General features: G+C 38.5%; 1 protein-coding gene across 1 annotated transcript in view; it reads left to right on the top strand.

Moving 5' to 3' along the window:
- The first annotated feature begins 361 nt into the window (after positions 1-361).
- Positions 362-25,064, top strand: part of VWDE (von Willebrand factor D and EGF domains) — a 35,165-nt gene continuing 10,462 nt past the window's right edge. Inside the window, exons 1-18 of the mRNA XM_054192217.1 lie at positions 362-406; positions 3,498-3,729; positions 5,768-5,833; positions 6,543-6,802; positions 8,351-8,440; positions 10,025-10,169; positions 10,855-11,069; positions 11,394-11,467; positions 13,489-13,762; positions 15,134-15,342; positions 15,799-16,784; positions 17,994-18,130; positions 20,600-20,755; positions 21,360-21,464; positions 21,836-21,950; positions 23,767-24,017; positions 24,135-24,354; positions 24,888-25,025. Coding sequence (XP_054048192.1) covers positions 362-406; positions 3,498-3,729; positions 5,768-5,833; positions 6,543-6,802; positions 8,351-8,440; positions 10,025-10,169; positions 10,855-11,069; positions 11,394-11,467; positions 13,489-13,762; positions 15,134-15,342; positions 15,799-16,784; positions 17,994-18,130; positions 20,600-20,755; positions 21,360-21,464; positions 21,836-21,950; positions 23,767-24,017; positions 24,135-24,354; positions 24,888-25,025 — 3,718 coding nt within the window. The remainder of the gene's footprint in view (positions 407-3,497; positions 3,730-5,767; positions 5,834-6,542; positions 6,803-8,350; positions 8,441-10,024; positions 10,170-10,854; positions 11,070-11,393; positions 11,468-13,488; positions 13,763-15,133; positions 15,343-15,798; positions 16,785-17,993; positions 18,131-20,599; positions 20,756-21,359; positions 21,465-21,835; positions 21,951-23,766; positions 24,018-24,134; positions 24,355-24,887; positions 25,026-25,064) is intronic.

Raw genomic sequence — 25,064 nt, forward strand, 5'->3', positions numbered from 1 at the left:
TGTCCACTTAAAGAAGGGGAAGTTACCACATGATGAATTCTATTAAATTTTAGGGTGCCAACAACTATTTGTTGTTGTTACTAAGACTTCAATATGGTTTTCAGTAAAAGTAGCATCATATTGCGATATATCCATATTTTCCCATTAAAAATACTTAACATATTTTCTAACATACTTGTTCGGCATTCCGTCTTGATCCTCAAAATACTCTTGCTCCACAGTTCTTGAATGCTCTCCTGGTGGACATCACATCCTGCAGAGCCCTTACCGAAGCGTTGATTTTGATTCATCCCACCTCCAGCAATCAGCTATTCAGGATTTAATATGTGACCATTCCCTAACACCAGGATGGTATCGCTTTATGATTTTTGATAAGCCTGCTGAGATGCCAACCAAGTGCGTGGAGGTATTGTTACAACTCATTTGATTATGAGAAATACATATTTTTTCTTAAGAATTTTTCAGTTAGGATAGGTATAAAACCAGAACGAAGGGACCTTAAACGTTGTCTAGTTCCAGCCCCCTGCCATGGGCAGGGACACCTCCCACTCGACCAGGTTACTCAAAGGCCCATCCAGCCTGGCCTTGAACACTTCCAGGGATGGGGCATCCACAACTTCCCTGGGCAACCTGTTCCAGTGCCTCGCCACCCCCACAGTAAAGCATTTCTTCCTAATCTTATCTAAATCTACACTCTTTCAGTTTAAAACCGTTACTCCCCGTCCTATCACTACACTGCCTGATAGGGTCCCTCCCCATCTCTCCTGTAGGCCCCCTTTAGGTACTGAAAGGCCACTATAAGGTCTCTCCGGAGCCTTCTCTTCTCCAGGCCGAACAACCCCAACTCTTTCAGCCTGTTTTCCTAGCAGAGGTGCTCCAGCCCTCTGATCATCTTTGTGGCCCTCCTCTGGACATGTTCCAACAGGTCCATGTCCTTCTTATGTTGGGGACTCCAGAGCTTTTTTAGTGCCCTCCAGTGCCCCTTTAGAGCACTCAAAAAGCTGTCATTTGTAGTTACTGCTAAGGAGTTTCTCAGTGGCAGCGTCGCAGGCCGATCATGTTGTAAAGCTGCAACTATGTGATGGTCAGTCTGTCGGGAAGGCCATGTGAAAGCAGTATAAAGACGTGCAGCCACATGAATCCAGTAATTGTGGAACTTTAAAAGTGATCATGTTAGAGAGAAGAGATTACTCCTAAAATGACTTGAACTAATAGAGCTAACTGGAGATCAGTTGCCTTGTCATTGCAAGTCCCCTAAGACTCAAAAATTACTTGGAATATTTAATACTTTAGACTTGTAGGGCTTTATTTTGGAGCGTGCCAACTATATTCCTATTTTAAAACATTTCCTAGTTTAAAAAAAATAAAAATGTCATTAGAATATTTTACTTGTGATTTTTCTAAGGAATTGAAATTGCCTGGTCACAGCCTCAAAAAAAAAAAAAAAAAGAAAAGAAAAGCCTGACAATGAAACACTTTTAAAGGAATACAAAACAGTTAAAACGTACTAGTAAAATTAAATTGAGTTTGTAGCAGCCCCTCTTATTTTTATTTATTTGATTTATTTTTATGAAATCTTTGCAGCAGTATAAAGTACTGAAGTATGTTTAACGTGCAGCTGACTCAAGGACTCGAGGGCTGTCTTGCAGAGGCTACTGCTACCCAGGTTTTTAAGCTGCGAAAAACTTGCAAAGAGTATCGTTCCCGAAGGACTTTCTTTCAGTTAGATTTAATACCAACAAATTAATTAGCTAGTTGTATATTCTCAAAATGGATACTTTTATTCAAAGAACCAGCATGATAAACCAGGGTAAAAAACGATGTGGTTTTCAGAACAGAGGTTAGACTAGCAAGATACCCGCTCAGATCATCTAGGAAAGTTCTAGAAATCTGACCAAAGTTCTCAGTGCTTGGTAAATATTTGGCAAAAATAGGCTACCATTCTAATACAGAGGAGTCCAGATAATTACAGTTGGAAAGAGATTGATTCAAAACTTATTCAGCAATTGAAATTTATGCATTGGCATCTGCTTCTTTGCATCTGTTGACAAAACCAAGACATTTATTTTGAAACCTCAAAGTCAAAACATTAAAAACAAACTAAAATGGATGTCTTGTTTGGGAAGTTTCCTCCTTTCTTTCCTTTTAGGAGAACTTTTATTATAGCTATATTTAATCCTTGTCGAAGATTCAGACTCTGTTAAGTAATCCATTCCATTTCTGTCTACTTCTCATTAATTCTGTCTGTCTGATGGATTGATGGTGGGCTCAGATATTCTAGATGAAGGAAAAAAAAGAAAGAAAAGTGTACTTTCCAGATGAGTAATTGTTCAATGAGTCTATATAGCCTTTAGAACAAGAGGTTTAAGGATAAGATGGTCTGAGACCTGGTTTCACTATAAAGTCAAAGAAAGGAATCCTTGAGGCGATGTATGAAGGAGGAGAGGTTCTCAAAATCACACAGTTTCAGATTTATAGTTTTCATGTAAATATTTTGCAAATGCTGGCTTTAACACATTGTGTCCTTCTAGGTGTTTCTCTTCATTTTGCTTTCTGCAGGCACATGAAAGACAGAAGGTGATCTTTAACTCCTTCTGGTAACCCATGAACCAGGTTCCTTCTTTGTCTCCTTTTCTCAGGATTCATTTTTCTGTGTTCAGCTGGTGAACTCTGGTGTCTGCTAAATCAGACTTAGACTTCAGTTACCATGCTTGGTAATACTGTTAAATTGTGACCTGCATGGCAGCTTCCTTGATGTGAAGACCTCAGTAGTGAGGGGTGAAGGAGACTGTTCCACAGCACACTTCTCACTCCTCGAGGAAAAGCACTGAAGAAGGCTTTTGTTTGCGAGGGAGGGAACATCTGGTTGTTACTGGGGGTGTATATTACAAGCATGTTTATTTCTAAATGTGGGGAATTGAAAGACAGACATGGCTTATCAGGTGTCCTGCATTTTTGGCTAGTAACCTTTGAAAGCCAGTAACCTTGTGTCGTCTGGCCACATCTCTTACGTGAAATCCAGGTTAGCTGAGCCCTCAGTCCATGGCAAAGGGCAGATAAAACGTGTCAGCTTTAGCACCTATAGTTGATGTTCTATGTATCTTCTACCCTGTATTTGCTGTGCTCTGATAGCATTCACGCAGTCAGTTACTGTAGGTTAATGGGTGTAGAGTAACTCACTAAGCCACAATACAACTGCTAGTTTTTTGGGGTGAAACACTTAGGTGTGGCTCCCAGTTAAGTTCTTCAGGCACTAAATTATAGCCTGTCTTTAGAAACACAAATTCATTAGACTCAAAGAAGGACTTAAGCCTCTTTTGTGTGTATTTGTATTCAACCTGGAGGAGGAATATAAGCAAGCCCTCGATTACACTGTCTAAACTTTGCTAAAAGCTCATGCAGGAAATTACTTGAATACGTATGTACCTGTCATTAAAGCACAGCAACAGTTCGATACAGCATTAACCATTTTCTGATGTTTTTCTCTGGTGCTGAAGATGAATCACTGTGGTACTCAAGCCCCTGTCTGGTTGTCTCTGAGGGAGTCAGAATCCATGCCTCGGCCCGGTGAGATCAAACGGTTAACAGCTTGTGCTACATGGCGGTTTTTCTTCAGCACTTCAAAAGACTGCTGTCTTTTCCGAATCCCTGTCAGTGTGAGGAACTGTGGAGATTTCTTTGTTTACTTACTGCAGCCCACCCAAGGATGCATGGGGTATTGTGCAGAAGGTGAGAAAGGGCATGCTCTAACTCAACTAAGTGCGTGTGTTTATGGGTAAGTGTGTTTCTCTGATACTTAGCTGAGCGGAAATATCTGGAAATAGCTATACATGGTAAAGTTTCCTGCAATGCTTACTTTTAATTTCGATGCGATAGAAAAATTATTTTGTATGGTAAGGTGGGTTCACACCACCCCTTTTTAACTTACATTTAGCGCTTAAGTGTGGTTCAAAGCCCAGAAACAGGGATTGAAATGTTCATATAATGAAAGTGAGGATGTAAGACACATCTAGAAGTCAAAATTCGTACCTACAGTGGCACTCGTGCTCTCCAAATACCCATTACTGAATATGCATAGTATTATGTGTCAGGGTAAATTTTGTTTAAGAACTTGACCAAATTTATATCAATTATTGTTTAGCGTTGTTAGGAATCTTTTTCTTACTGTAACTCTTTTATCGTCATTCTGGAGAGTATACACATTGTTGCTAGAAGAAAATCCAACACAGAAATGCTCTATTGATACACACTTTATTAGTACTATGAGAAAGAACTGGAATCCTTTTGCGATGTCTCTCATTGTCTTGGACTCTTGTGCTCCAAAAGTCTGTTGGCGTTCACAGCTCAAAACTTCAGTATTTCATTATTGATGCCAGATGTTTTAGATAACTTAAGGAAGGCATAGTTAAATCCTTAAAGTTATAAGTACTGTGAAACAGTGACAAATTAGTGTAACAGGAGATTCTTATTAGCTCATATAACACACTGTTGTGAATATACTAGCAATATTTTTATGTGTCATATACTGTATTTCTCTAACTCATGTTCTCTGTTACTGTCTGCTTGCAAAAGCTTAATACCAAAACTATCAGTGGGTTTTCTGATGCTTTAGTGGCCTATCATTATACCTTTAGGTCCAATTCTTAAGGTATTCTCCAAGGTTTTATTCACAGAAAAAAAAAATAAAATGCCAGAAATGGGATATTTCAGCATGTGAGTGACTGAAGCAACAAAGAACTCCCGCACTATAGGACTTTGTATTTGCTTTGGATGATGGCTTACAAAGAGGAAAGAGGGTATAAAAACCATAGGCAGTGAGCTAGCAAATTTTTACTGCCTCAAAACAAAGTAGGCAAGAACCATAACTCTGGTTTGGCTCTGCTGAATACCGTAAATCTGAAACACATTTTGAGTTTAAAAGCCCTCTCTTGAGGTGATGTTTTCATGCGAAGTGCTTTGTACTCCTGTGCTGCTTTTAGTATCTAGGTTACCATGTGTACTCTGTTTTCTCTGTAACATTTGACAGCTGTGAACACTTGATGCAAATTTTCAAACAGTCTCTCCTGTACATGCTACAGAATTCAAATGTTATATCACTGAAGCGTGGAACATCAAAATCTGCTCTTCATTCTTTTTGGCGAATGGGGTTTTCAGTGTTGTTGCTGCCCTTTTGACTTAGTTTGACCGGAGTGACTAACCTCTTTCTACTTCTGTTACAAATGCACCAGTATTTTCATATTTAATCAAAGTTCCACTTTTTAAAAGTAACATACAAAGTAGCAAACAACAGCAGCACGCAAGCACTTTTTCTTAGGCCCCTGTAGGAAAGATGATTTTTTTTTCAAAGCAGGTCTATGCTGAATTTGGCTGTCCAGGGTTACAGTTAATAAATAAACATTCAGGTGTGGATTTGGGGAGACAACTTATATATTCAAGAGAAGAGTTTAATTCCTTTTTATTCTCTAACAACATCTGTAAGTATTGGCTGCGTACATCTGCGGTAAAAGGTGTAGAGGTGGTAGAATGTTCTGTACCCTCCCTCCTAGGTGTAGCCCATCTACTTGTGATTTCCAACGCAAGGCTCTGTACTGACTGCTACCATAATTGTATATGAATAGGATTAGAAGATTGCTTCTGTTCTGCTAATTTATGCTTCAATTAGTGTCTTGTGATATTTTGTGTATTTTTAACATAGGGCAATAATTTAAGACCGTTGGTGTACCTACTCTCTATGCGTGTGAATATACAATTTAAGAACAATTTGTAGTTGTTTCAGATGCAAAGCCGCAGACCTGTGATCCTGAGGGAACAGAGATTCAAGGCGTCTGTAGCAGTAAGTATTCTGGTTTGATTTTAAAGATTTTCTGTGCATCTGTGACCTAATAATGTCAACGTTTAGTCATATTCTGTCTTGAATGAAAACATACTCATGTTATCGACAGTATTGCTCAGTCTCTTGCAAAATGAGCAGTTTGGCGGTAATTTCAGACCTTGGATTACAAAATTAGTTTCTCAGCGTATTGTTCAGAATAAGTACCAAACGTTACAAAGCAGTTTTAATAATGCTGATTTACAGATCACCTTGACACTTTGGGATTCAAATATCAGATGAATCTACAAACCATACAGTTGTTTATTCTGTTCCTTGTTACATAGCCTTTTTTGTTTTTCTTTTCCCGTTCTTCATAAGTAGAGAAAATATTCTTCTGTCAGGCAAATTCCTTTGCATGTTGCTCTCTACTGTCTGGTAAAATAATTAAATATATTTTGTTCCCTTGTTTTGGGTGTTTTTTCCCACTCTTCAGCAACTTCCTATGGGCTAGAATATAATCAGAGGCTGATAAAGATTTTTTTCTCCTTTCAATAATTAATAAAAAAATACACATTTTCTCTGATTCTCTAAACAATTATGTAATATTTCCACATAGGAAAAAGGTAAAAATTATTAGTGTATCAGTTGACAAAATATATGTCAATCTCATTTCATCCGATACTGGTTTTGCACAGAATAAAAAGCACAAACCACACTTCTGTTTGACTAGGTAACCTGGCTCCTTCATCATCTCCACCTGTGTCACCACCACTACCAGCTGTTCCTGAAGTTGTAGCACAATTGATGAAAGGCAGCATTTACCTAAGGTGCACCTTTGGCGTTCCTTTTGCAAACGGCTCGGTCGGATTCATTGTAACTTGGTCAAGACTTTCTCCTGAAGGTATCAAAGAAGAACTGAAACATGAAACAGCAGTTCATACGTTCTCTCTTCTAGAACTAGATGGGATAAACGTCAGACTTGGAGATAGAGTATGTTACAAATAATTATAAACTCTTCGTATCTTTTAAAATATGTTATTTCTCCTTCATAGCCATTTTATCTAAAGGCATCTGATTTCATAAATGCTTGGTAGACACTTAGCAGTTGATAGAGTCAGCGTTCCAGCACCGTACTGGGTAATTTTTCTTGGCAGAAGCATACTGCCTCTAGATGTTGTTTACACCAACAGTGCCCATACAAATGTGGAAATACCATAGAATATGTCAGTAATTATCACTACTGTTAAGTCTTTTAGATTGTCTGTCTCAGTACAGTATATTGTGCCTCCAGGAGATAAATGCTTATTCAAGTTGCATCTTCTTCACCCTCTACTGTGATTTGGTTTGATACTGCAAATTAAGAGGTTTTTTTGGATGCAACTGCATCTAAGTAAGAGGCTATAAAAGCCAGACGTTGTGATAAGCTGTGTTGTTGATTCATTAGGTACATTTCTGTTCTCTGAATCAATAATGAGCTTGATGGTGTTGTCTCCAGGATCAAATTTAAATGGTTTAATCTCTCCATCAAAAGGAGTGGGGGTACCTGCATTACCTTCTGTGGTAGCAGAATCAAGATCTAGGCTCTCATGGTAACTTTGAGAAGCTTAAGAACTGGACAATCGATAAGCGTTCTACCTGTATATAACAAAATGCAGGTTAATTTTTCCTGACCAAAATAAAAACCAAAAAAGCACATGGTTGGTGTGCATGTGTGTTGAAGCTAAAGCCAGGCTGTTTGGATGGCTTATGGGCAACAATGGCAATTGCTAATCCTCAAATATCCTTTGGGGACTTTGTGAATAGTTGCCTGGTGGTGTTAGCTCAGTGACAGTCAAAAGGAAAGGCACAGACATAAACTACCTGCTGCTGCTGTGAATCCTTGGTTTTCTCAGGATCTCAAGTATTGCATGTGTGGTCAACACATCTCAAAAGGGATACAGAAAAATAAACAAAAAATACAAAACCAGAGCAAAACCACAGGGTCTGGTAGCATGGAACTGGTTGAGTGGAGGGAAATCACAATAACCGCTTCAGCTTGAAAAAGATTATCCAGACCCATAATACCAGGAATAAAGTATAGTAAGAAGAGGGAAGGAGGGGATGATTGTTTTGCCTAATCTAAGATCTAATGGGCACTCAACGAAGTTAAGAGGCAAAAATGTGAAAGGGACAAAAAGAAGTAAATAACAAATAATAAAGTATAGAATGCATTTCCACGAGATGTCATGGGGTGAAGGAAATGCTCCAGAAAGGATTTGTTAAATACATGGAGACTTAGGTGCTTGTTAAACATGATGGTTTGTATGCGGCCTTTAGTTCAAGAAGTCTCAGCACCGCTGGTGGAGTATGCTGGGAAAAGATGCTTGATCTGTTTCTATGTTTTTCTTAAGCAGCATCACTGGCAATTAGTAGCTTCTGGTCCAAACAGAAGACTGGGTGTGATGAATCCATCAAATTGATCCGTGATGGCTGGGTTTTGTCTTCACGTGGCCGCTTCGTAACAAAAATGTATGCTATTTTACTGATTTTGCCCTACAGGTCTACTGTAGCAGTTCAGCTTTTTTCATGGAGAAGCCGGATATACAAAGCACTTCTGTTGAAAGCAAGGAATTTTTTGCTGGCATTAAGGTAATTTTGAAAGAAAATAATCTTAGAAAAGAATCATAGAATCATCTAGGTTGGAAGAGACCTTTAAGATCATCCAGTCCAACCATTAGCCTAACACTGCCAAAACCACCACTAAACCACGTCCCTCAGCACCACATCTACCCATCTTTTAAATACCTCAGGGATGGCGATTCAACCTCTTCCCTAGGCAGCCTGTTCCAATGTTTGATAACACTTTTGGTGAGGAAATTCTTCCTAATATTCATCCTAAGCCTCCCCTGGTGCAACTTGTTTTACTTTATTGTGGTAGGAATCTTTCTAAGTATTGCTACAGCAGTCAGTCTTCTGACTAGAAGGCAATCAAGATGTATTAATTGTGAATTAATAGAGCATGTTGTTGGCTGTAGAGAACTTAAATTCATCAAAAAGCAGAAGAGTCAAAGTTGTTTCTGTGCTCCCCGTGTACTCAAGGTGCAGGAAGGCTCACAGACATAGTGAAAGCCTTGATTTCCAGCAGCTGGAGTGGACTCTGATGCTGTGTTTGTAAACTGGGAGGGCCACGGTGCAGACCTGAGCCCTGGCACACTGTTGTCCATTATGTGTAACTGATGATGCTTTTTTTGGCATGATTTTGGCTTATGCCAGCAGGCTCTCCCAGCACATGGCTCATGGGCCGCTTCCCAGCTGGCCTTGGGGGTAATGGAAGGGTAAGAGGCCAATCTGGTTCTGGACTTAGAGCGGGAAACTGGGCCATGAGCTGTGCCGTGACACTTGGTCAAAGGCCAAGCTCCAAACTCATTTTAGTTCCTACTGTGAATATAGCTATAGGGACCCATTTGCTGGCCAGGAGGGGGACCCCAACCCCAGAAAGGCATCCTGCATGTCATTACGTGTTGAGAATAATCCTGTTGATTTAAGGATTTGCCCTTCATGAAGTTAAGCCTGAGCTCATGTTTCTGCAGGATCAGGGCCCAGATTTATCTCTTGTAAGTGCAAATGTGTAGTGCACACTGCAAAGTGTGAACGCATTATTTTTGTTTTCCTGTGAGGCTGCGTTCAGGGTTTCACACAGTGTACAACACTCAGTTGTAGGCATCTCTTACTGATCTCTAGTTGCATTTTTGATTATGCACCTATAGTGAGCTGTGTTGTAAGTTTACAGAGAGGGATCCCAGGAGGAATAGAGTGTTTCCAAATTCTTTTGGGACATTGTTGCCTGTAGGTAGCCTCCCCCTCTCTTTCCCCCAGACAAAACACCAAACTGTTTGGATTTTAGCTTCCAGAAGTTACCCAGAGAATACGTTTTTGTGGTGTTAATGTGGTTTGCTAATTCATTACCTTTCTAGCTAGCCTTTACTCTTGCCTTTTCCTTATCCTTGCCCCTTATTTCTGCCTCTTCAAGACTCTTGCTACCGTGTCCCCATCTTCTCCCCAGTATGCCACTGCTCTTCAGACCATCTAAACAAGCCTGATCAAGTGGAACAGGCCATGCGCTGTGCCATTCCATCTCTTTAATTTTTTATACTGTACTCCTGGCTGGTTAGTAAGCAGTGCTGTAGTTTACTCTCAAAGCTTGTGTTTTAAGTACAATTTCTTCTTTGCTAGATACATCCAGAAACATATGATATATCAGAAGACGGGCAGGAATACAGACTGGCAATAGAAAGTAGCGTTCCTATTCCTTGTCCTGAGTTCAGCCAGCTTGAAAGTGATTGCAAAATCTCACTAACATTAAATACTGTTGATGAAGGTAACTATTATCCTGATTTTTGTTGCATTTTGTATGTTTAATGTGCTTTTATAAATATTCCTGCTGGTCTCCTTCTTTGGAGAAGCTTTTACATTGTAAAATACTTTCTAAAATATTAAACCAAAATGTTCATAGGCTGTATATACTGCTGCTGAAAGTATAGAAGAATGTGTCCATAATCCATTACTTGTTAAAGTTAGTAGGTGTTTTTGGCAGCTATGGATATCGGAGCCATATTCTTTAACTTGAATAGACAGAGTACCATAATACTTGCACAGTTTATAATTCAGTTCATTTTGTTGACCTGTTGTGTTGCAAGCATTGTATATGCAGTTGTGAAGTTCTCATTTTTCGCTATTATTACTGTTTCTGTAGTTTCTCAAGCACAAGTCCTCTGAACCCCAGGAGGAGCCTTTCCTATGCAGACAACCATTTTTATGTCACGTTAGCAAGCCTATCGTGATTTCCATTTGTCTATCAAACTAGAAAATTCAAAACCGTGTTCTTAGATGTGTGTATGAAGATGTAGAGAGGGAGTTTTGCATGACCAAACCCAAGAAAAATGCATAATTATTTTAATTTACGAAAATGTTTGTAAATAAGTTAGTATATCTATTAACAGTAGTATACAAAATGTGACTGACTTAGAGGAAAAATCACTAATGATGTGCTTTCATTAAAACAGGTAAAGAGCAGTTAGGTTTAAACTTGGCTCTTTCTTCTTGTCATGTGGATCTTCTCCAGAAACCCTGCAATAACGGAATCTGTAGTCAAGCTGTAATTTATTTCACTGCTGTGACAGACTTTATGCAGGATGGAGACAGAATTACCAGAATTGCAGTCGAACCCATATCCAGTGAGAGCTTCCTGTGGAATGGTTACGTTCCAGAAAGCACACAGGTTGAAAATCTTCATGTTATGCTCTGTAAGGTGGCCAGAAATGCGGCTGATGTTAATGAAGCTTCTATTTCAGTTGTGACTTGCTGACTTACACCAAGATTTCTAAAAGTGGTCAATTTTCCATTGTTTTATTTTCATTGAAATGCTGCATTTTCATTTGAATTATTTTTTTTTTACATGTTCATACTGATATAACTACTCAGATAGGTTAAAAGTACAATATATTTATTAGAATGTAAGCCAGTATCATAAGATAAATAACGTGCCAGAGTCTGTTTATTTCCTAATCTGACATAGTTTACTATGTGCTGCTTTGTTTTGAAGATTACAGTAAAGGATCTACCCACTGCCTACTGCTACTCATTTACTGACCCTCATATAATTACGTTTGATGGAAGGTAATCACTGGATTGCTGCTCTTAATTTTAAGTGCGTCGGGGTTTTTTGTGGGTGGTTCTGGGGGGCTTGTTTTATTATTAATTTATTTTTTTATTTTAAATCTGGGCTGATGATACAAGTTAGCTGTAGGTTTCCACAACTGCGCTCTGTATTTTACATTCTTTCTTGGACAATAAGGATAAACATGCTTTAGTTAGTAAAAGCTTGCCAGGTATGAAGATGTTTGCAGTATTTGTATTTCTAAATGCAAGTTTTGGGGTTGGGGCAAAAGAGTGAAGCAAATCGACTGTTTTCCATTTTAGAGGAGCATGCCAAGAGAGGAGGGCTTGCTGTGCAGTCTATTGACTATGAAAGATAGAAATGTTGTTAAATATGAACAATGATAAAATGATTGATTAGGCAAAACTGCTTTAATGCAAAGGTGTTTCCGATCTACAGCATAGTTTCCCTGTTTCTGGGTGTCACTATCTGAATCCTTGTAAGGATCAAGTTGCTAGAAGCTCTCTGCTGCCTGTGTAACGTTGTGCTGAGTTCATTAAGGCATTGAAAGCGACTTAATCACTGCTGTCACTTGCACATCACTGACCTTTCTAAAGTGAAGACAGCTTCCTTGGCCACAGCCGGCATGTTTTTGGTATGCTTCTGTCTCTCAAAGTGTTTCTAATTCATGGAAGGTGTCAAAACAAACACAGGTCCCAGATCTGGGACTTCTACATTCTCTGCTCAGCAGAAGCACATTTCTTTGAGTGGCAGGGTGAGAAGAAGAGGATATGTTGCCTGCCAATAAGGATGTTCAGCCCACAGCCCTGCTCTTCTTGTGAACTTGATAACGGAAAGGAAAAGACAAGTTGTAATTGCTTTTCTGATAGCACTGTGACTAGGACTAATAATAATAATAAAGTCACTGAGGTTATGCTGATCTTTCAGTTCCTCCTTCAGTGGAAATTATAGGGATGGCTTCACTGGGAATTTTAACCATCGATGATGCATTGTGATCAAGCTTTCTTATGAAGCAATGATTTTCTGTGATACGGTCTGGCTGGAAGCATGACGCTGTGGTGAAAAACCTGTCTTCTTAAGGATAAAGTCTGTTGCTACTTTATTTTACAAATTGAGGAAACAAGCAGAAAAGGAACCGTCCTTACTGAATCACGGGTAATCCTGTGCAGTCCCAGTAGGGCAGCTGTCTGCAGTTTGTCTGCTGGCCCATTATTCATAAAGCAAATCACCATTCCGCAATCAATAATTAACTGTCAAATGCCATTTATAGCCAAGAGGCTGTTAAACTTGCAGCAAAAGTTTATAGTTTTTTTTTCTTTTTTTTTTCTTCCTTCTCATTCCTGAATCATTATATTGGCTATTCTAACCTTGCTTCAGGGAACAGATGGCTAACCCTAAGGAAAAAAAAAGGAAGCTGCTATTTATGGTTTTAATCTTAAATAATTTTCAGATCTTTGGGAATACGCACTCCCCATCTCCATCTTAATAAAGCAGACCTTTTTAAAAGTACGCGACTTTCTAAATCACTGTGTCAAGGGTACTTATGCAGTTTGCAGCAGCTGCCCCCCACTCGCACCCTGCTATGCATCTTATTGCTCTTGCTGCACAGATGTACTGCTGTAGAAACACAAAGGCTGAGAAGTACCCTCCAGTTCCCTGGCATAAACACTGTTAAAAAAAAACATCAAAGAATGGCAGTGGCTTCATGGTTATGTTTCCATTCACAACTATTGCCTACCTATACTTCACGCATGAGCCTTCTTTTATTCCTTATTTTTCCGCCGTAAAACAGGTTTAATTTTTTTAGAGCTGCACAGAGGAAGGTATGATGGTGTTTGTTCAGAACAAATTTGTGTGTTGGTTTGTGGGCTGTACTGTTTGGTTTTTCTGATGCAGGAAAATGAGTTGCAGTATCCAAGTTCTCCAATTAGAAACGTGTTTTAAGATAAAGTTGCTGACATGTGGCGATACAGTTATTTTATAACCAAAGTGATTCCACATGCTGTTCTTTTGATTCCAGGCTCTATGACAATTTTAAAACAGGAACATTTGTTCTCTATAAGAGTACGTCTCGAGATTTTGAAGTTCACGTTCGCCAATGGGACTGTGGAAGCCTTCACTACTCGGCATCCTGTAACTGTGGCTTTGTTGCCAAAGAAGGAAGTGATATAATTGCATTTGACATGTGCAGCGGTCAGCTACATGACTCACAGCCGCACCTATCTGTGATAAATAGAGACACAACGGGAAGCAATGTCAGAATCACTGAATCCTACCTAGGAAGAAAAGTAACAGTAAGTAGTAAATAATTGCTTGCAGACGTAACGGTTGTCTCAGCAATTATTTTTACCAGTTCACACCAACTTCAGAACTAAAAGGTGTTTTATTTGCTGCATTTCAGAAATAGCATAATGTTTATTTTACAATCGTAGTCCTTTGGCCAGTACTTTGCTTGTAAGTAAAGGATGTTGTCCTCAAAAACGAGGATGTGTCACCATGCATAACTTTCTGGAACCACGTTGTCAAATACAGTATACAACCCTTGTGTGGAAGGTGCAGTTTTCAGATTCAATAGGCACTTATTTAGCAGCCCTGATGTTCCAGCATGAGATCTCGTGTGTGCCCTGTTTCGCTCATGCCAGTGTCATATAGGGAGGCTGTGCATGCAGATAAAGTATGCCAGATGACATCCACAGAATTAGAAGTGTAGATGGTTTCTCTAGAGACTGTGGCCCTCAGATAAAACATTCACGTTTGCTTTTATAATTTCCTGTAGCTTTTCTTTTGTGGCTAGAATAGCTGTAGGACTCCACTGAACTTCAAATGAAGCAGAACAGAAAAATGAAGCCCTCAACTGCTCTTTAATCACTCTGTTTGTCTGAAATGCAAGCAATAAAAACAGATATGCCTTTTCACCTTGGGTTTGGCTATTGGCATAAGACTATTTTAAATATTTAACTTATATCTGAAGCGCTTCATCTGAAGACCTCAGGTATGAAATATTAAGACGACGTTAGGCAATAAAGAAATTAAAAGGATACTGAGGAACCAGAAAAATTAAGTGATTTGCTCAGATTTGTACAGCAAGTTAATAGCAAAACCAGCATTTAAACTTGCGGTGGATTCTTGAGAATTCTAGTATTTCTTTCAAGAGATTGTAATGTTTGAGACTATTCTGAGCTACCTAGAACATTTAGGATCAGCTTTGCAGGTAGAAATTGACTCTAACACAGGGAATCATGTAGCTGTCAAAAAGAAAGTTGAGAAAGGTGCTGCCAAAGAGTCTATTCACATTAGCAGAGTCATCCCTTTCCATATGCTGGCATGTGAAGAGTGAGCAGCCCAGCTGATCTTTGATTCTCCGTGGTTTTGCAGTCACTGACCCTTCACAATATACCTGCTAATGATGGATGAAGCTTATGGACCTACAGTGCACCATCTAGCTGCCTGCTAAGGTTGAGATGTATAGGGTTCTTATTTACAGGGCTCCACAGGAAGAAGAAGTAATGAAATTTGTCTGATCCAGAATAGTTAGAGCAAGAATTTAATGGTATGTCTTTATATGCCTGGCCTTTTCCAATTGTTCCTTGCCAACAAACGTACCTGGTTTTATTAGGTAAAATAAAAATCATATTTCTCATGATGATATCATCAATCTCTTCTAGGTTTTGTTTTCTTCTGGAGCTTTCGTTCGTGCTGATGTGAGTGAATGGGGAATGAGCATAACAGTTAGGGCACCCAGTTCAGATTACAGACATACGATGGGACTCTGTGGCACCTTTGACGGAAGTGCAGAGAATGACTTTCACACTGCAAGTGGGGTGGAAATCCCAAACCATGCTGATGTTCCTTTTTCTTTTATTAAGGAGTGGAGGTAATAAAATACTTCTGTTTCAATCAAATGTCATCATTTTTGGTTCAACCTTTCCTTCACACTCTTAAAAACTTGTCAAAATAATAACAACAAAATCTTTCTAAGTTTTGAAGTTAATGTTAGAATGCCATCGTTACACTCCATAATTAATTTCAGAGAAAATAGAAACTGAAGTGCCAAATTAGTATTTAAGTAGTATGATGTAAAATTAGTTTGAGTAGTTTTTGAACAAAATATCAAGGTATACAGAAAATATCCACTCTTCTCAAGTCTTCTATTATAAGTTAATCCCATGGTTTTGTGATTTAACGGGTCTTTGAATATAACCGTGTGCTGCAGATTCTGTGATCTGTGCTGTAGAAGTATTAAACAACAAAAAGCAAAACAAACATTAATGCTTTACTAAAACAATGAAAATAGTTCAGATACAGTTTCATCTGTTTCTTTCTTCTCTAGAATTTCACCAGGAGATAGCTTGTTTGACAAGACACCTGCTTCCTTAACATCTTCTAGAAAAATAGTCTTCTGTGACTGTGCACTTCATGATGCTGGATTATATCGATCAGTGAATAAACTAGAGACAGTTTCTCAGTCAGAACATCCTCTGTCTTGTAAAGAAAGTGAAAACGGTAGATTTCTTTCTTTGATACCAGGACTGGATGTCACTGCTGAGTATCTCAGTCCTGTTGATCTTGTGAGAGGCTTAAAGAAACGTTCATCTGCACATGAAATGGATTCACCTACGCTTCTGCAGGGGGAGGATAATCAAACCAAACTCCACAAAACATCACTAGCAAACACACGTGTCTCTGCAACCTCAGTGGGAAATACTGGTGTAAACAGAGAAGGAATTTCAAGCTCAGGCATTAGAAGAGATTCTCACCGTTACAGTAGTCATCCTCACAAAAGCCAATCTGTTACAAGTAGGGGGAAGCGCCAAAATTATTATGAATACCATCCGGTATTTCTATTCCAGAGTCTCAGCCAAACAGACTTAGAGGGATACAGTTATTTTTTCCCAGAGGACCATGCCACTGACACGAACCAAAAGTTTCTTCCTTCTTGGCCCACACCTTCTGGCCTCACCGAGTCTAGCGCTTTATTACTATGCCAGCAGGCAATAGCTAATTCCAGTATAGGAAGATCTTGTGGTGGCCTTCTTGGCAGGCGAATAGAGGATGCGATCAACATGTGTGTTAAAGATTTGCTGCTGAAAGATGACCTCAGTTGGGCAGAAGCTTCCTTAGCTCTTCTAGAGAATGAATGTGAGAAAAGACTTTTAGAAGAAATAAATTACAACCGACAGGAACTTGAAGGGTCGGTTGAGAGCCTCCTTACTGCATTAAAGTGTCCCAGTCTCTGCAGCGGTAATGGGGAATGTGCAGAATGGGGCTGTGCATGTTTTCAAGGCTACAGCTCATATGACTGCAGCATCCTGTCTGGTAAGTGGGAGGAAAAAAAAAGAAATTTACTTAAATAGCATTGTCAATGTTTGTGCAACATATACATTTATTTTGCTCCCTTTCTCTCCTGCTTTTTTTTTTTGAATGCTGACAAGGGTTCCCTGCAGTAGCCTTGTTCATTATCCAGCAATTTAGTTCCGGTTTAATACAGCCATAATTGTTTTCTGCTCAGCCTTCCTGTTTCCGAAGGGAAAAATATGGGCTTACTTTCTGGTATGTCAGATTTAAAAAATTTACCACTTAGTGAGTTTGCAATCCAGGGTATTGCCCCAAGAGATTAGCAGTGTTTCCACGCGCTGTCTTCTTCAGGGAAGATCTGCCACATCCATCCATTCCCTAATTTTTTATAGTCTATGTGATCCTGTTTATTAACTGTAAGTGGGAATGTTTTTCTCTTTGGTGATGTTACATCTCTGTAAGCTAAACGTTAGATGTGTTGGGATCAGAATTGGTGGTGAAATAAAAAGAGGTACAGCAAATAATGCTGGGCAGGGTTTATTTTTGTCTTTTTTTTCAGTAAATAAGACATTCACTAAAAATTCAGTTAAGCTGGAAAAATATGAAAAATACTACAAAAGTCAAAACCTTTTCAAAACAAAACCTGTTTGTTTTTGCAATGATGTTTTTGTTTTAGGGACCCCTTTAAAAGAAACAGAGAAAGAGGTAAGATAATAATAACAAGAAATATTTTATTCCTCTTGAAGTCAAATGGAACTGGTTTTGCTTCATAAAAACTATTTTTGAGTGTTGTAATTTTTGACAGTTCATTTCCTGAAATAACTTCCACCTGAGATTTTTTTTAGTCTTTAAACAAAAAATTCCCATTATAACTGTAACCTCTCCAATTCCTATTACTAGGACCTGAGTTTCATTTAGATTTTATTCTGCAAGTGTGATGTAAAGAATCATAGATGAGAAAGCAAAACCCATATTCACAGGTGTTTGTTATCAGGTGAATATTTTCTCTGCTTCATAATGTTCAGGTTTCAAGAGAAGACAAAAGCTGAGTTTTTAAAGCTAAGATTCATTTTAACAATAAAAAATGTTTCTGCCTTTCTTCAGCTGGGTCCAGATTTTGCTGTTTTTGTAGTTTTCTGAGTTGGATAGAGAAATAAACATATTGCTTGATGTAAATGCACATGAATGGGTTAATATACTGACATTCGTTGTCTAATCTCTGCTTCGAAGACGAGGCTCCAGAAATTACAGAGCTGGAGAATGCTGGGCTGTGCGATATTCGACAATATGACTGCACGTCAGTGAGAGCTTTTGGACGTGGCTTCAGGGAGTCATTGAATCTGAAATGTGAAATTATCAAATTACAGGTAGGTCTCCCTGAATAGTAACAATTACATTTTAAACTTCTCGGAGAACAAGGGAAAAAATGTCTAACGTATTATTCATTGATGTGGGTACGACCCAATGCTTCAGTAGAAGCTAAAAGCAAAGGCACTCAGCACTTTGCAGCAGACACTCAAGTCTCTGCAAGATTGCCATTTCCTCCACGATAAGAGAAATACAAAACATAATGGGAATGTTCATCAGCCGAGAGGGAGATAACAGCATACGGCAGCTATCCATCAGAAAAGGGCAAGGGCAGCCCTATTAGTAACAACCAGTACATCGTCGTTCGGTTTTTTAAGTGCTTGTGGAGAGGAATTGAAGTACCACTTCTTTGAAAAAGGACAGCAAGGTTAAAGACATTACTAGATTTCTGTCTCAAATCTGATGCTTGAAATAGCCCTTTTATAAACAGAATAAATCTGTTACGAAAAGAGAGGGGCATTTTTGATGTGTTGTCCGTTTCCCTGGGGTAGAATACGACGGCTATTTAAAGATATATGTCGGCTCTATACCCCAGGTTTGAATGGGAGATTAAAAATGTTGCACTGTAAACTAAGGAATCTGTATAGAGAGACTGTTGTTACTCAAACCTAGAATTTGCTCAAGGCAAGTTTACAAACAGTTTACAAGTGTTAGCCTGGAATAAACAATCGGCAATTACAAGTTTTTATGTCCTGTTAGACATGAGAATAAAAAAAAAGCTTCAAAGTAAAATTGGATTTCATTGATGCGATGATGGTAGGGGCGGGGGCAGGTGGCAAAAGGGGAACCACTCAATGGTAAAATTTTGTAATTGAGAAAAAAACCTTTCCTTAGCTAGTTCCAGCAGATGCTAAAATTATTTTGACAGATTAGGTAGTGCTGGCTATAGATTTTTCTTAAACACAACATGTATCCACTCATCTGCAAGTTGGCTTGAAATGATAAAGTCGAGAGTAAGTTTACACTCCATTAGGTTAAAAGACTTTTATACCAAGCTCACAGTGAAGCAATTATTGGGAGTTCACTTATCACAGTTTGAAGTGTCTCAGTTTTAACTCATGGCAAGATATTCTGATATAACACCCTTTGTGTTATACTACAAAAATTTTCTATTTAATCGCCTTTATTGATGATATTCTCACTGACAAGAGCCAGGTTAGAAAATGAACAATATTGTTGTTGTCTGCAGTTGAGGAGGAAGCTGAGAACTTTTTCCTTGAAAATACAAAAGAAAGGGTGTTTGGTTTGGTTTTTTTTTTGTTTTTTGGTTTTTTTTGTTTAGTTTCATTTGCTTAATTTTCAGGCCAGAGTAATAATGACTTTATGGAAATGTCAACGGACTTGCAACAGTATAGAACTCCGTGTATTCTGAGATTAAACTTAAATGATCAAAATTTCGTAGAGGAGGCTTTTTGGCAGATTTTAGAGCTAATACATACTGAATTTCTGATTTTTTTTATATTTTCACTTTTGAAAGGTTAAATCAAATGTATTGTCCCTGGACTGTCCTACCATGTTGGGAAGGATGTAGGTCTCGTGATTCAGAAGGAGGTGATTCAGAGCATTCTGTATTGAAGTACCTCACAGATGCAGGACTGCTACATGTGTCTTGATAGAGGTTTGGGTAGGACGTGGCCACGGAATCTATCATTACACAGATCCAGAATTTACTGAGATTTTTGTAAAGGATGAGAGTATGTTTAACCTCCCCAAAATGAAAATACAGGTTTAGTTCCTTCTTATTTACATTGAACTGCAGAATTAATTTTTTCTGTGAATGTAACAAACTGGAAGGCTACTAGATCTAAGGGTCTTTTAACTGACTTTTGAAAGGTTAATACGTTTTTGAAAAAAATATCTGAACTTGCCTCCATCAATACTTCAGTCAAATAGTATTATCATCCCTATTCCATTACCCTCAGCTCTCAAGATGAATCCTTGGATGATTTGTCCACACTGCAGTTTAGAAGAAAAGTCTACAGGGTTAATGGTGTCATCTACTGGCTTGTGCAAGGGCTTAATGGCTACCTGCCAGTATTCCCTTAGCACCCTGAATGATACCTGAGCCCTGCCAAAAACCTCATCTGTTCCTTCAACTAAAGCTTGTTCTCTCCTGGGAGCAGAGATGGAGAGGAACAGAAGCACTTCCACATCAGATCAGTGCTGCTAGAGGATCACCCACTGCTTAACCCTGCCATTACTCTCCAGCTGGAAGAACTGTTTGTCCTTGGCAATGCAGTGCCAAAGGGCCATGTGGCAGCAAAGACTTCTCTGCCTTTTCTTCCACAGTGGCAGGCTTAGACAGAAATCTATGTGTGCAAATAATGGCATTTGCTATTTCCCACTGCATTCTAATCCAGAGACATTAGACTCATTCAAACACTGCAATACATGTGGCTTTTTTCTCTGATGAAAATATTTTCATAATGCATTTCACTGAAAAACAGATTTTCTGTCTTAACATTTAGTATAGTGATAGACAATGGATTCCCGGAGAACCTCTAACTATGCCAGCTGCCTTCCAAAATGCCAGGACTGTCAACTGCCAGTTACCAAATGATGGCCAGCAGTCTGATGTCATGGATCTGGTTGATGATAAACCCATGACCCGGTGGCAAATAAAGGTACTCGCAGAAATTTCAAATATTTGCTTAAAGATATTCCTATTAAGATGAAAATACATTACATATAGATATTTTCCTTCTTTTAATGGTATTAAAGGTGGAACTCAGCTTGCTTACCTCAGGGTCTCAGTTTCATCATCTAAGCTTAAGTGTTGAGTGCCATTTGAGAGTGTTCTTCTGCAAGGGGACTGGTAGATACAACGTAGGACCTTCAGAGACACAAGTTCTTCAAGAGTGGAAGTTAAAGGCCAGGAAGTTACCCTAGAGCATTTCAAATGGTGCATTTACGTGGCAATTGAGCTGAGCCCAGTCTACATGTGTGAAACCCTGTGTGAGGTGGATATCTGAGTTTCATAGAGAGTCAATAAGGTCAATAGAGCCTACACGCTATTCAATTTACCCTAAAGTAGACACCTACATGTGGTCGGTCAAATATCTGCCTAGACTTTTTGACAGGATGGATTAGATTTCTGATGACTAATATAAGAGTTTGAACAGCTAAATATAGGTGTTTATCAATGAGCTGAAGCTCATGCTAGCAGTCCACACCGGTGATACATTGATACCTGTATGGGTTAATCCATTTTTACTGTACATCTTGCAGATCTCTAATGACGGATTCATTTATAGCAACACTAAAACAATGATATTATATGATGGAGCCTGTCAGACATGTGAACCACAAGAATCTGGGTTATGTACGTTAAAGGTATGTATTTCATTACTCTCTATGTCTATTCTGAAAATACACATCTTTTCAGGCAAAAAGAAATCTAGAAAAATCAGCAGAACGTGCCCTGCTCTGGTTTACAACAGGGATTTTCCAAGCAGAGAAATGATAATGACAGAAAGAGAAGCAGGGATGAGGCAATTCTGAAATAAAAAAATCAAAACAAAAGCACTTAATGTAACTACCAAATAAACCCAAACATACCGTTGGTTGTTTGGATTTAAAAACAACCTTAGTTGTTTAGTGAAAGCGCAGAATAGATTTGATTTTATTTGACACTTTACAAATTCATCCAGATTTGCTGTTTGATAACAAAAAAATAATGAATCACATTGTCATTTGTCTAAAAGGAGAAAACGTGCAACATAGATGGACTCTGTTATGGTGAAGGTGACACAAATCCAACCAGCCCTTGCTTACTCTGCAGACCTGACATATCAAAGTTAACTTGGTCAGTTGTTGAAAGTAAGTTCTAAATATTTTTTTTCTATATATAGGAAGAAGTTGAAAATCTACAAAGTTTTTAAATTTATGGAAATAGTGACATTTTAAGTTTAGCTAGTTAAGCGTTTCATTTAAAGTTTAGTACCCACTACTTTAGCTTGTAATTTGATCTTGGTTTTCATCTGACATTTCTCCTAATTTCTGAAAATGATATTTTGTATTCCAGACCATACATATAGAAGTTAATTATCTTTTGATAATTGGCATATCTACATCCACAAATGTTCGTCTTCAAAATTTAGGAATAAAAGATATTTTCCAACAAATGACTCTGATACCAAATGAGAACACAAACTGAATTAAATGGCATATCATATTTATTAGACACTTAATATCTGGACATAATCCACATCGATGGCATAGATACATGACCTAAACAAATGCTTGAAAGTGTATCCAAGGCTGTCATACTTAGTCCGGTTAGAAACCACGCTATGAAAAGAAGACCCAAGTCTAGATTCTTCATTTTCCTTCTCCATAGTACAAAGTTCTAGCCTAGAAGTTGTAGCTCTTTTGGCTCAGATCTTAGGCTTTGGATATACAAATCATATTGGTCCCTTCACAAAATGGGACGTCTCTTGGGGTTTTACCAGCCTGTCCCATCAACCCAAGTCCATAACATCTCAAATAGAAGGGTTCCATCAGTGTTTTCATGGATGGATGTGATGGCAAGACTCTGCCTGACTTGGGAAGGGTCCTGTATGAGTGGGACTTCTGTTGCCTGTCTTGTTAAAATTTTTTCTACTTCAAACTTGTACTGAAAGCCCATGTAGCTTTACCTATTCCAAAAGAATGAAACCTGAATGAAATAAAACTCATCCAACAGTCAGGGAGTCAAGGGATTTCCATATTCTTGAATCTCCTGGAATTCAATATTGCTGAAGTCAGAAATGGGAGAAGAATGTAAAATAAAGGTAATACCCAAAACCAAGGAGCACAACCTCTTCCATGGAGTGGATGACATCAGGAACAGGGTGTCAGAATCTAACAGCTGAGATACTGATCACAGATTCTTCTTCCTTCATGGTTTCTGCCACAGTGGGTGGCTTCCTGCCTGGAGCGATCACTTCCCTGTAACCCAAAACTTAGCAATCCTTATCACCTTCTTATGTCCCAGCTGCAAAACCTACACTCTTCCCAGGGCTTCGGCTTCTCTCTTTCACAGAACTTGTCCTGGTGCTGCGTTTTGCTTGTTTGTTTTCACCTGATGTCTCTAGAAATGGAGTTACTCCTGCCAAATAAGTTAGAGCTCAACAGCGCGGGCATCTAAATAGACTAAGACTTATCATTGAGTAAGTTGTTGTGTGGTTGAAATCCTTCCTAGGAGCAACGAGTGAATAACTTATTCCATCACCTCATGCTCAGTTTTGTCAAGACAGTCATTGCAGCCCATTCCCAAGTATTGCTTAACAATGTCTATTCATTTGTTACAGGCAACACCAATCACCTATGAGTTTTATGGCTTCCTGTACTTTCATCTGCAAACTATCTCAGCATCATAAAAATACAGTGGTTAAATTTGATAAATTCTTAGTTCTTTCTATGTATAGATACACTGCACCTTTACAAGCTCTTGTGTAGTATAAGTAATTTCTTGGTTACGTTATTACAGTTATAATGAAAATATCTAGTGTTTTTCCTGTGCCATTCAAATGACATCAGAATTTAAGAGAAAGAATTACATGTGACTTCCTTAATGGAAAGATACGCTCCTTTTTTTTTTTATAAGTATATTGCAACTTTTGCTTAAAAGAGGAAAATATCTCCTTCGTTACAGACAACCAGCCTCCGGTGCTTGAAACTTTTCAGGGTATGCTACAGACCTTTTATGGAGAAGATTTTGTATATCAGTTTTTGGCTTCAGATCCAGAGGGCTCTGCTATTCATTTCACATTGGATTCTGGTCCAGAAGGTGCCAGTCTTTCCCCTTCAGGTCTCCTTTTGTGGAAAGCTGTGTCAATGAATCTCCATAAATTAAAATTTTCTTTGACAGATGACTGCAATGCGAAGACTAAGGTAGAAATAGAGGTAATGAATATTATGGTAAAATGATACCTACTAGTCAGATGTTTAAGATATCTAATTACAAAACTCATCGCTAGTTCATTAAAAAAAGAAAACTGTCTTATTGGACATGTCTTGTAGGTCAGTGTAAAATCATGTGATTGCCTAAATAATGGCTCGTGTGTGACAAACATTAATTTCCCACCTGGAAGTGGAAGATATCTTTGTGTGTGTGTGGCTGGATTTGAAGGTGATCTCTGTCAAGTGAATACTGATGACTGTAAACTTAACCAGTGTGGTATTGGCAGATGTGTGGATGGAATAAACAGCTATTACTGTGAATGTCCACCTGAACTTCAAGGTAAATTACTACTTTATTTATGCACATTTATCACATTTAGTGATAAATAGGAATTTCTATTTTTATTTCTACTTTTTTTTATTTTTTGACTGTAAATAGCTTACTGTTAAAGTATGGAGAAATGTTATGTCCTTGTGACAAAGTTATATGATGTACTTCAAGATATTTCTTGCATGAATACAATGGTTTGTATTATGAGAGCAAATTCCCATTGTTTTCCTCTGCAGAGGTAAACTTGGCAACATGGTGAAACATAGGAGTGATGAGTTTGGTTACAGTGTGATTCCTCCTATGCCTACAGATAAAGATATAGTCCCCACAGCCCATCTTCTCCACATTCCGCAGTAAGCAAGATACTTCAGATGAAAAAACGTGAATAGCAAACCTAGTCAGCTGTACTTATTAGCTGTACTGAAATTTGTTGCACTTGATATTTCAGCACCTGCATACATTCTGCCTTTACCTTTTATAAACACACTGTCAAAGTCTAGCGACACAGTATTATAAAATTAATAATCTGTATTTCGATGCAGGTAAAAATTGCCAAGATGATGTCGATGAATGTGTATCCAGTCCTTGCTTCCCTGGAGTACTTTGCTTCAATACTTTTGGTTCTTACTATTGCGGCTCATGCCCAAATAATCTGCAAGGAGATGGGAAATCATGTTATGGTAAAATTATTTGGTTTTCAGAAGAATGCTATTATCTTA

This window comes from Rissa tridactyla, chromosome 2 (assembly GCF_028500815.1).
Source record: "Rissa tridactyla isolate bRisTri1 chromosome 2, bRisTri1.patW.cur.20221130, whole genome shotgun sequence".
Taxonomy (NCBI): domain Eukaryota; kingdom Metazoa; phylum Chordata; class Aves; order Charadriiformes; family Laridae; genus Rissa; species Rissa tridactyla.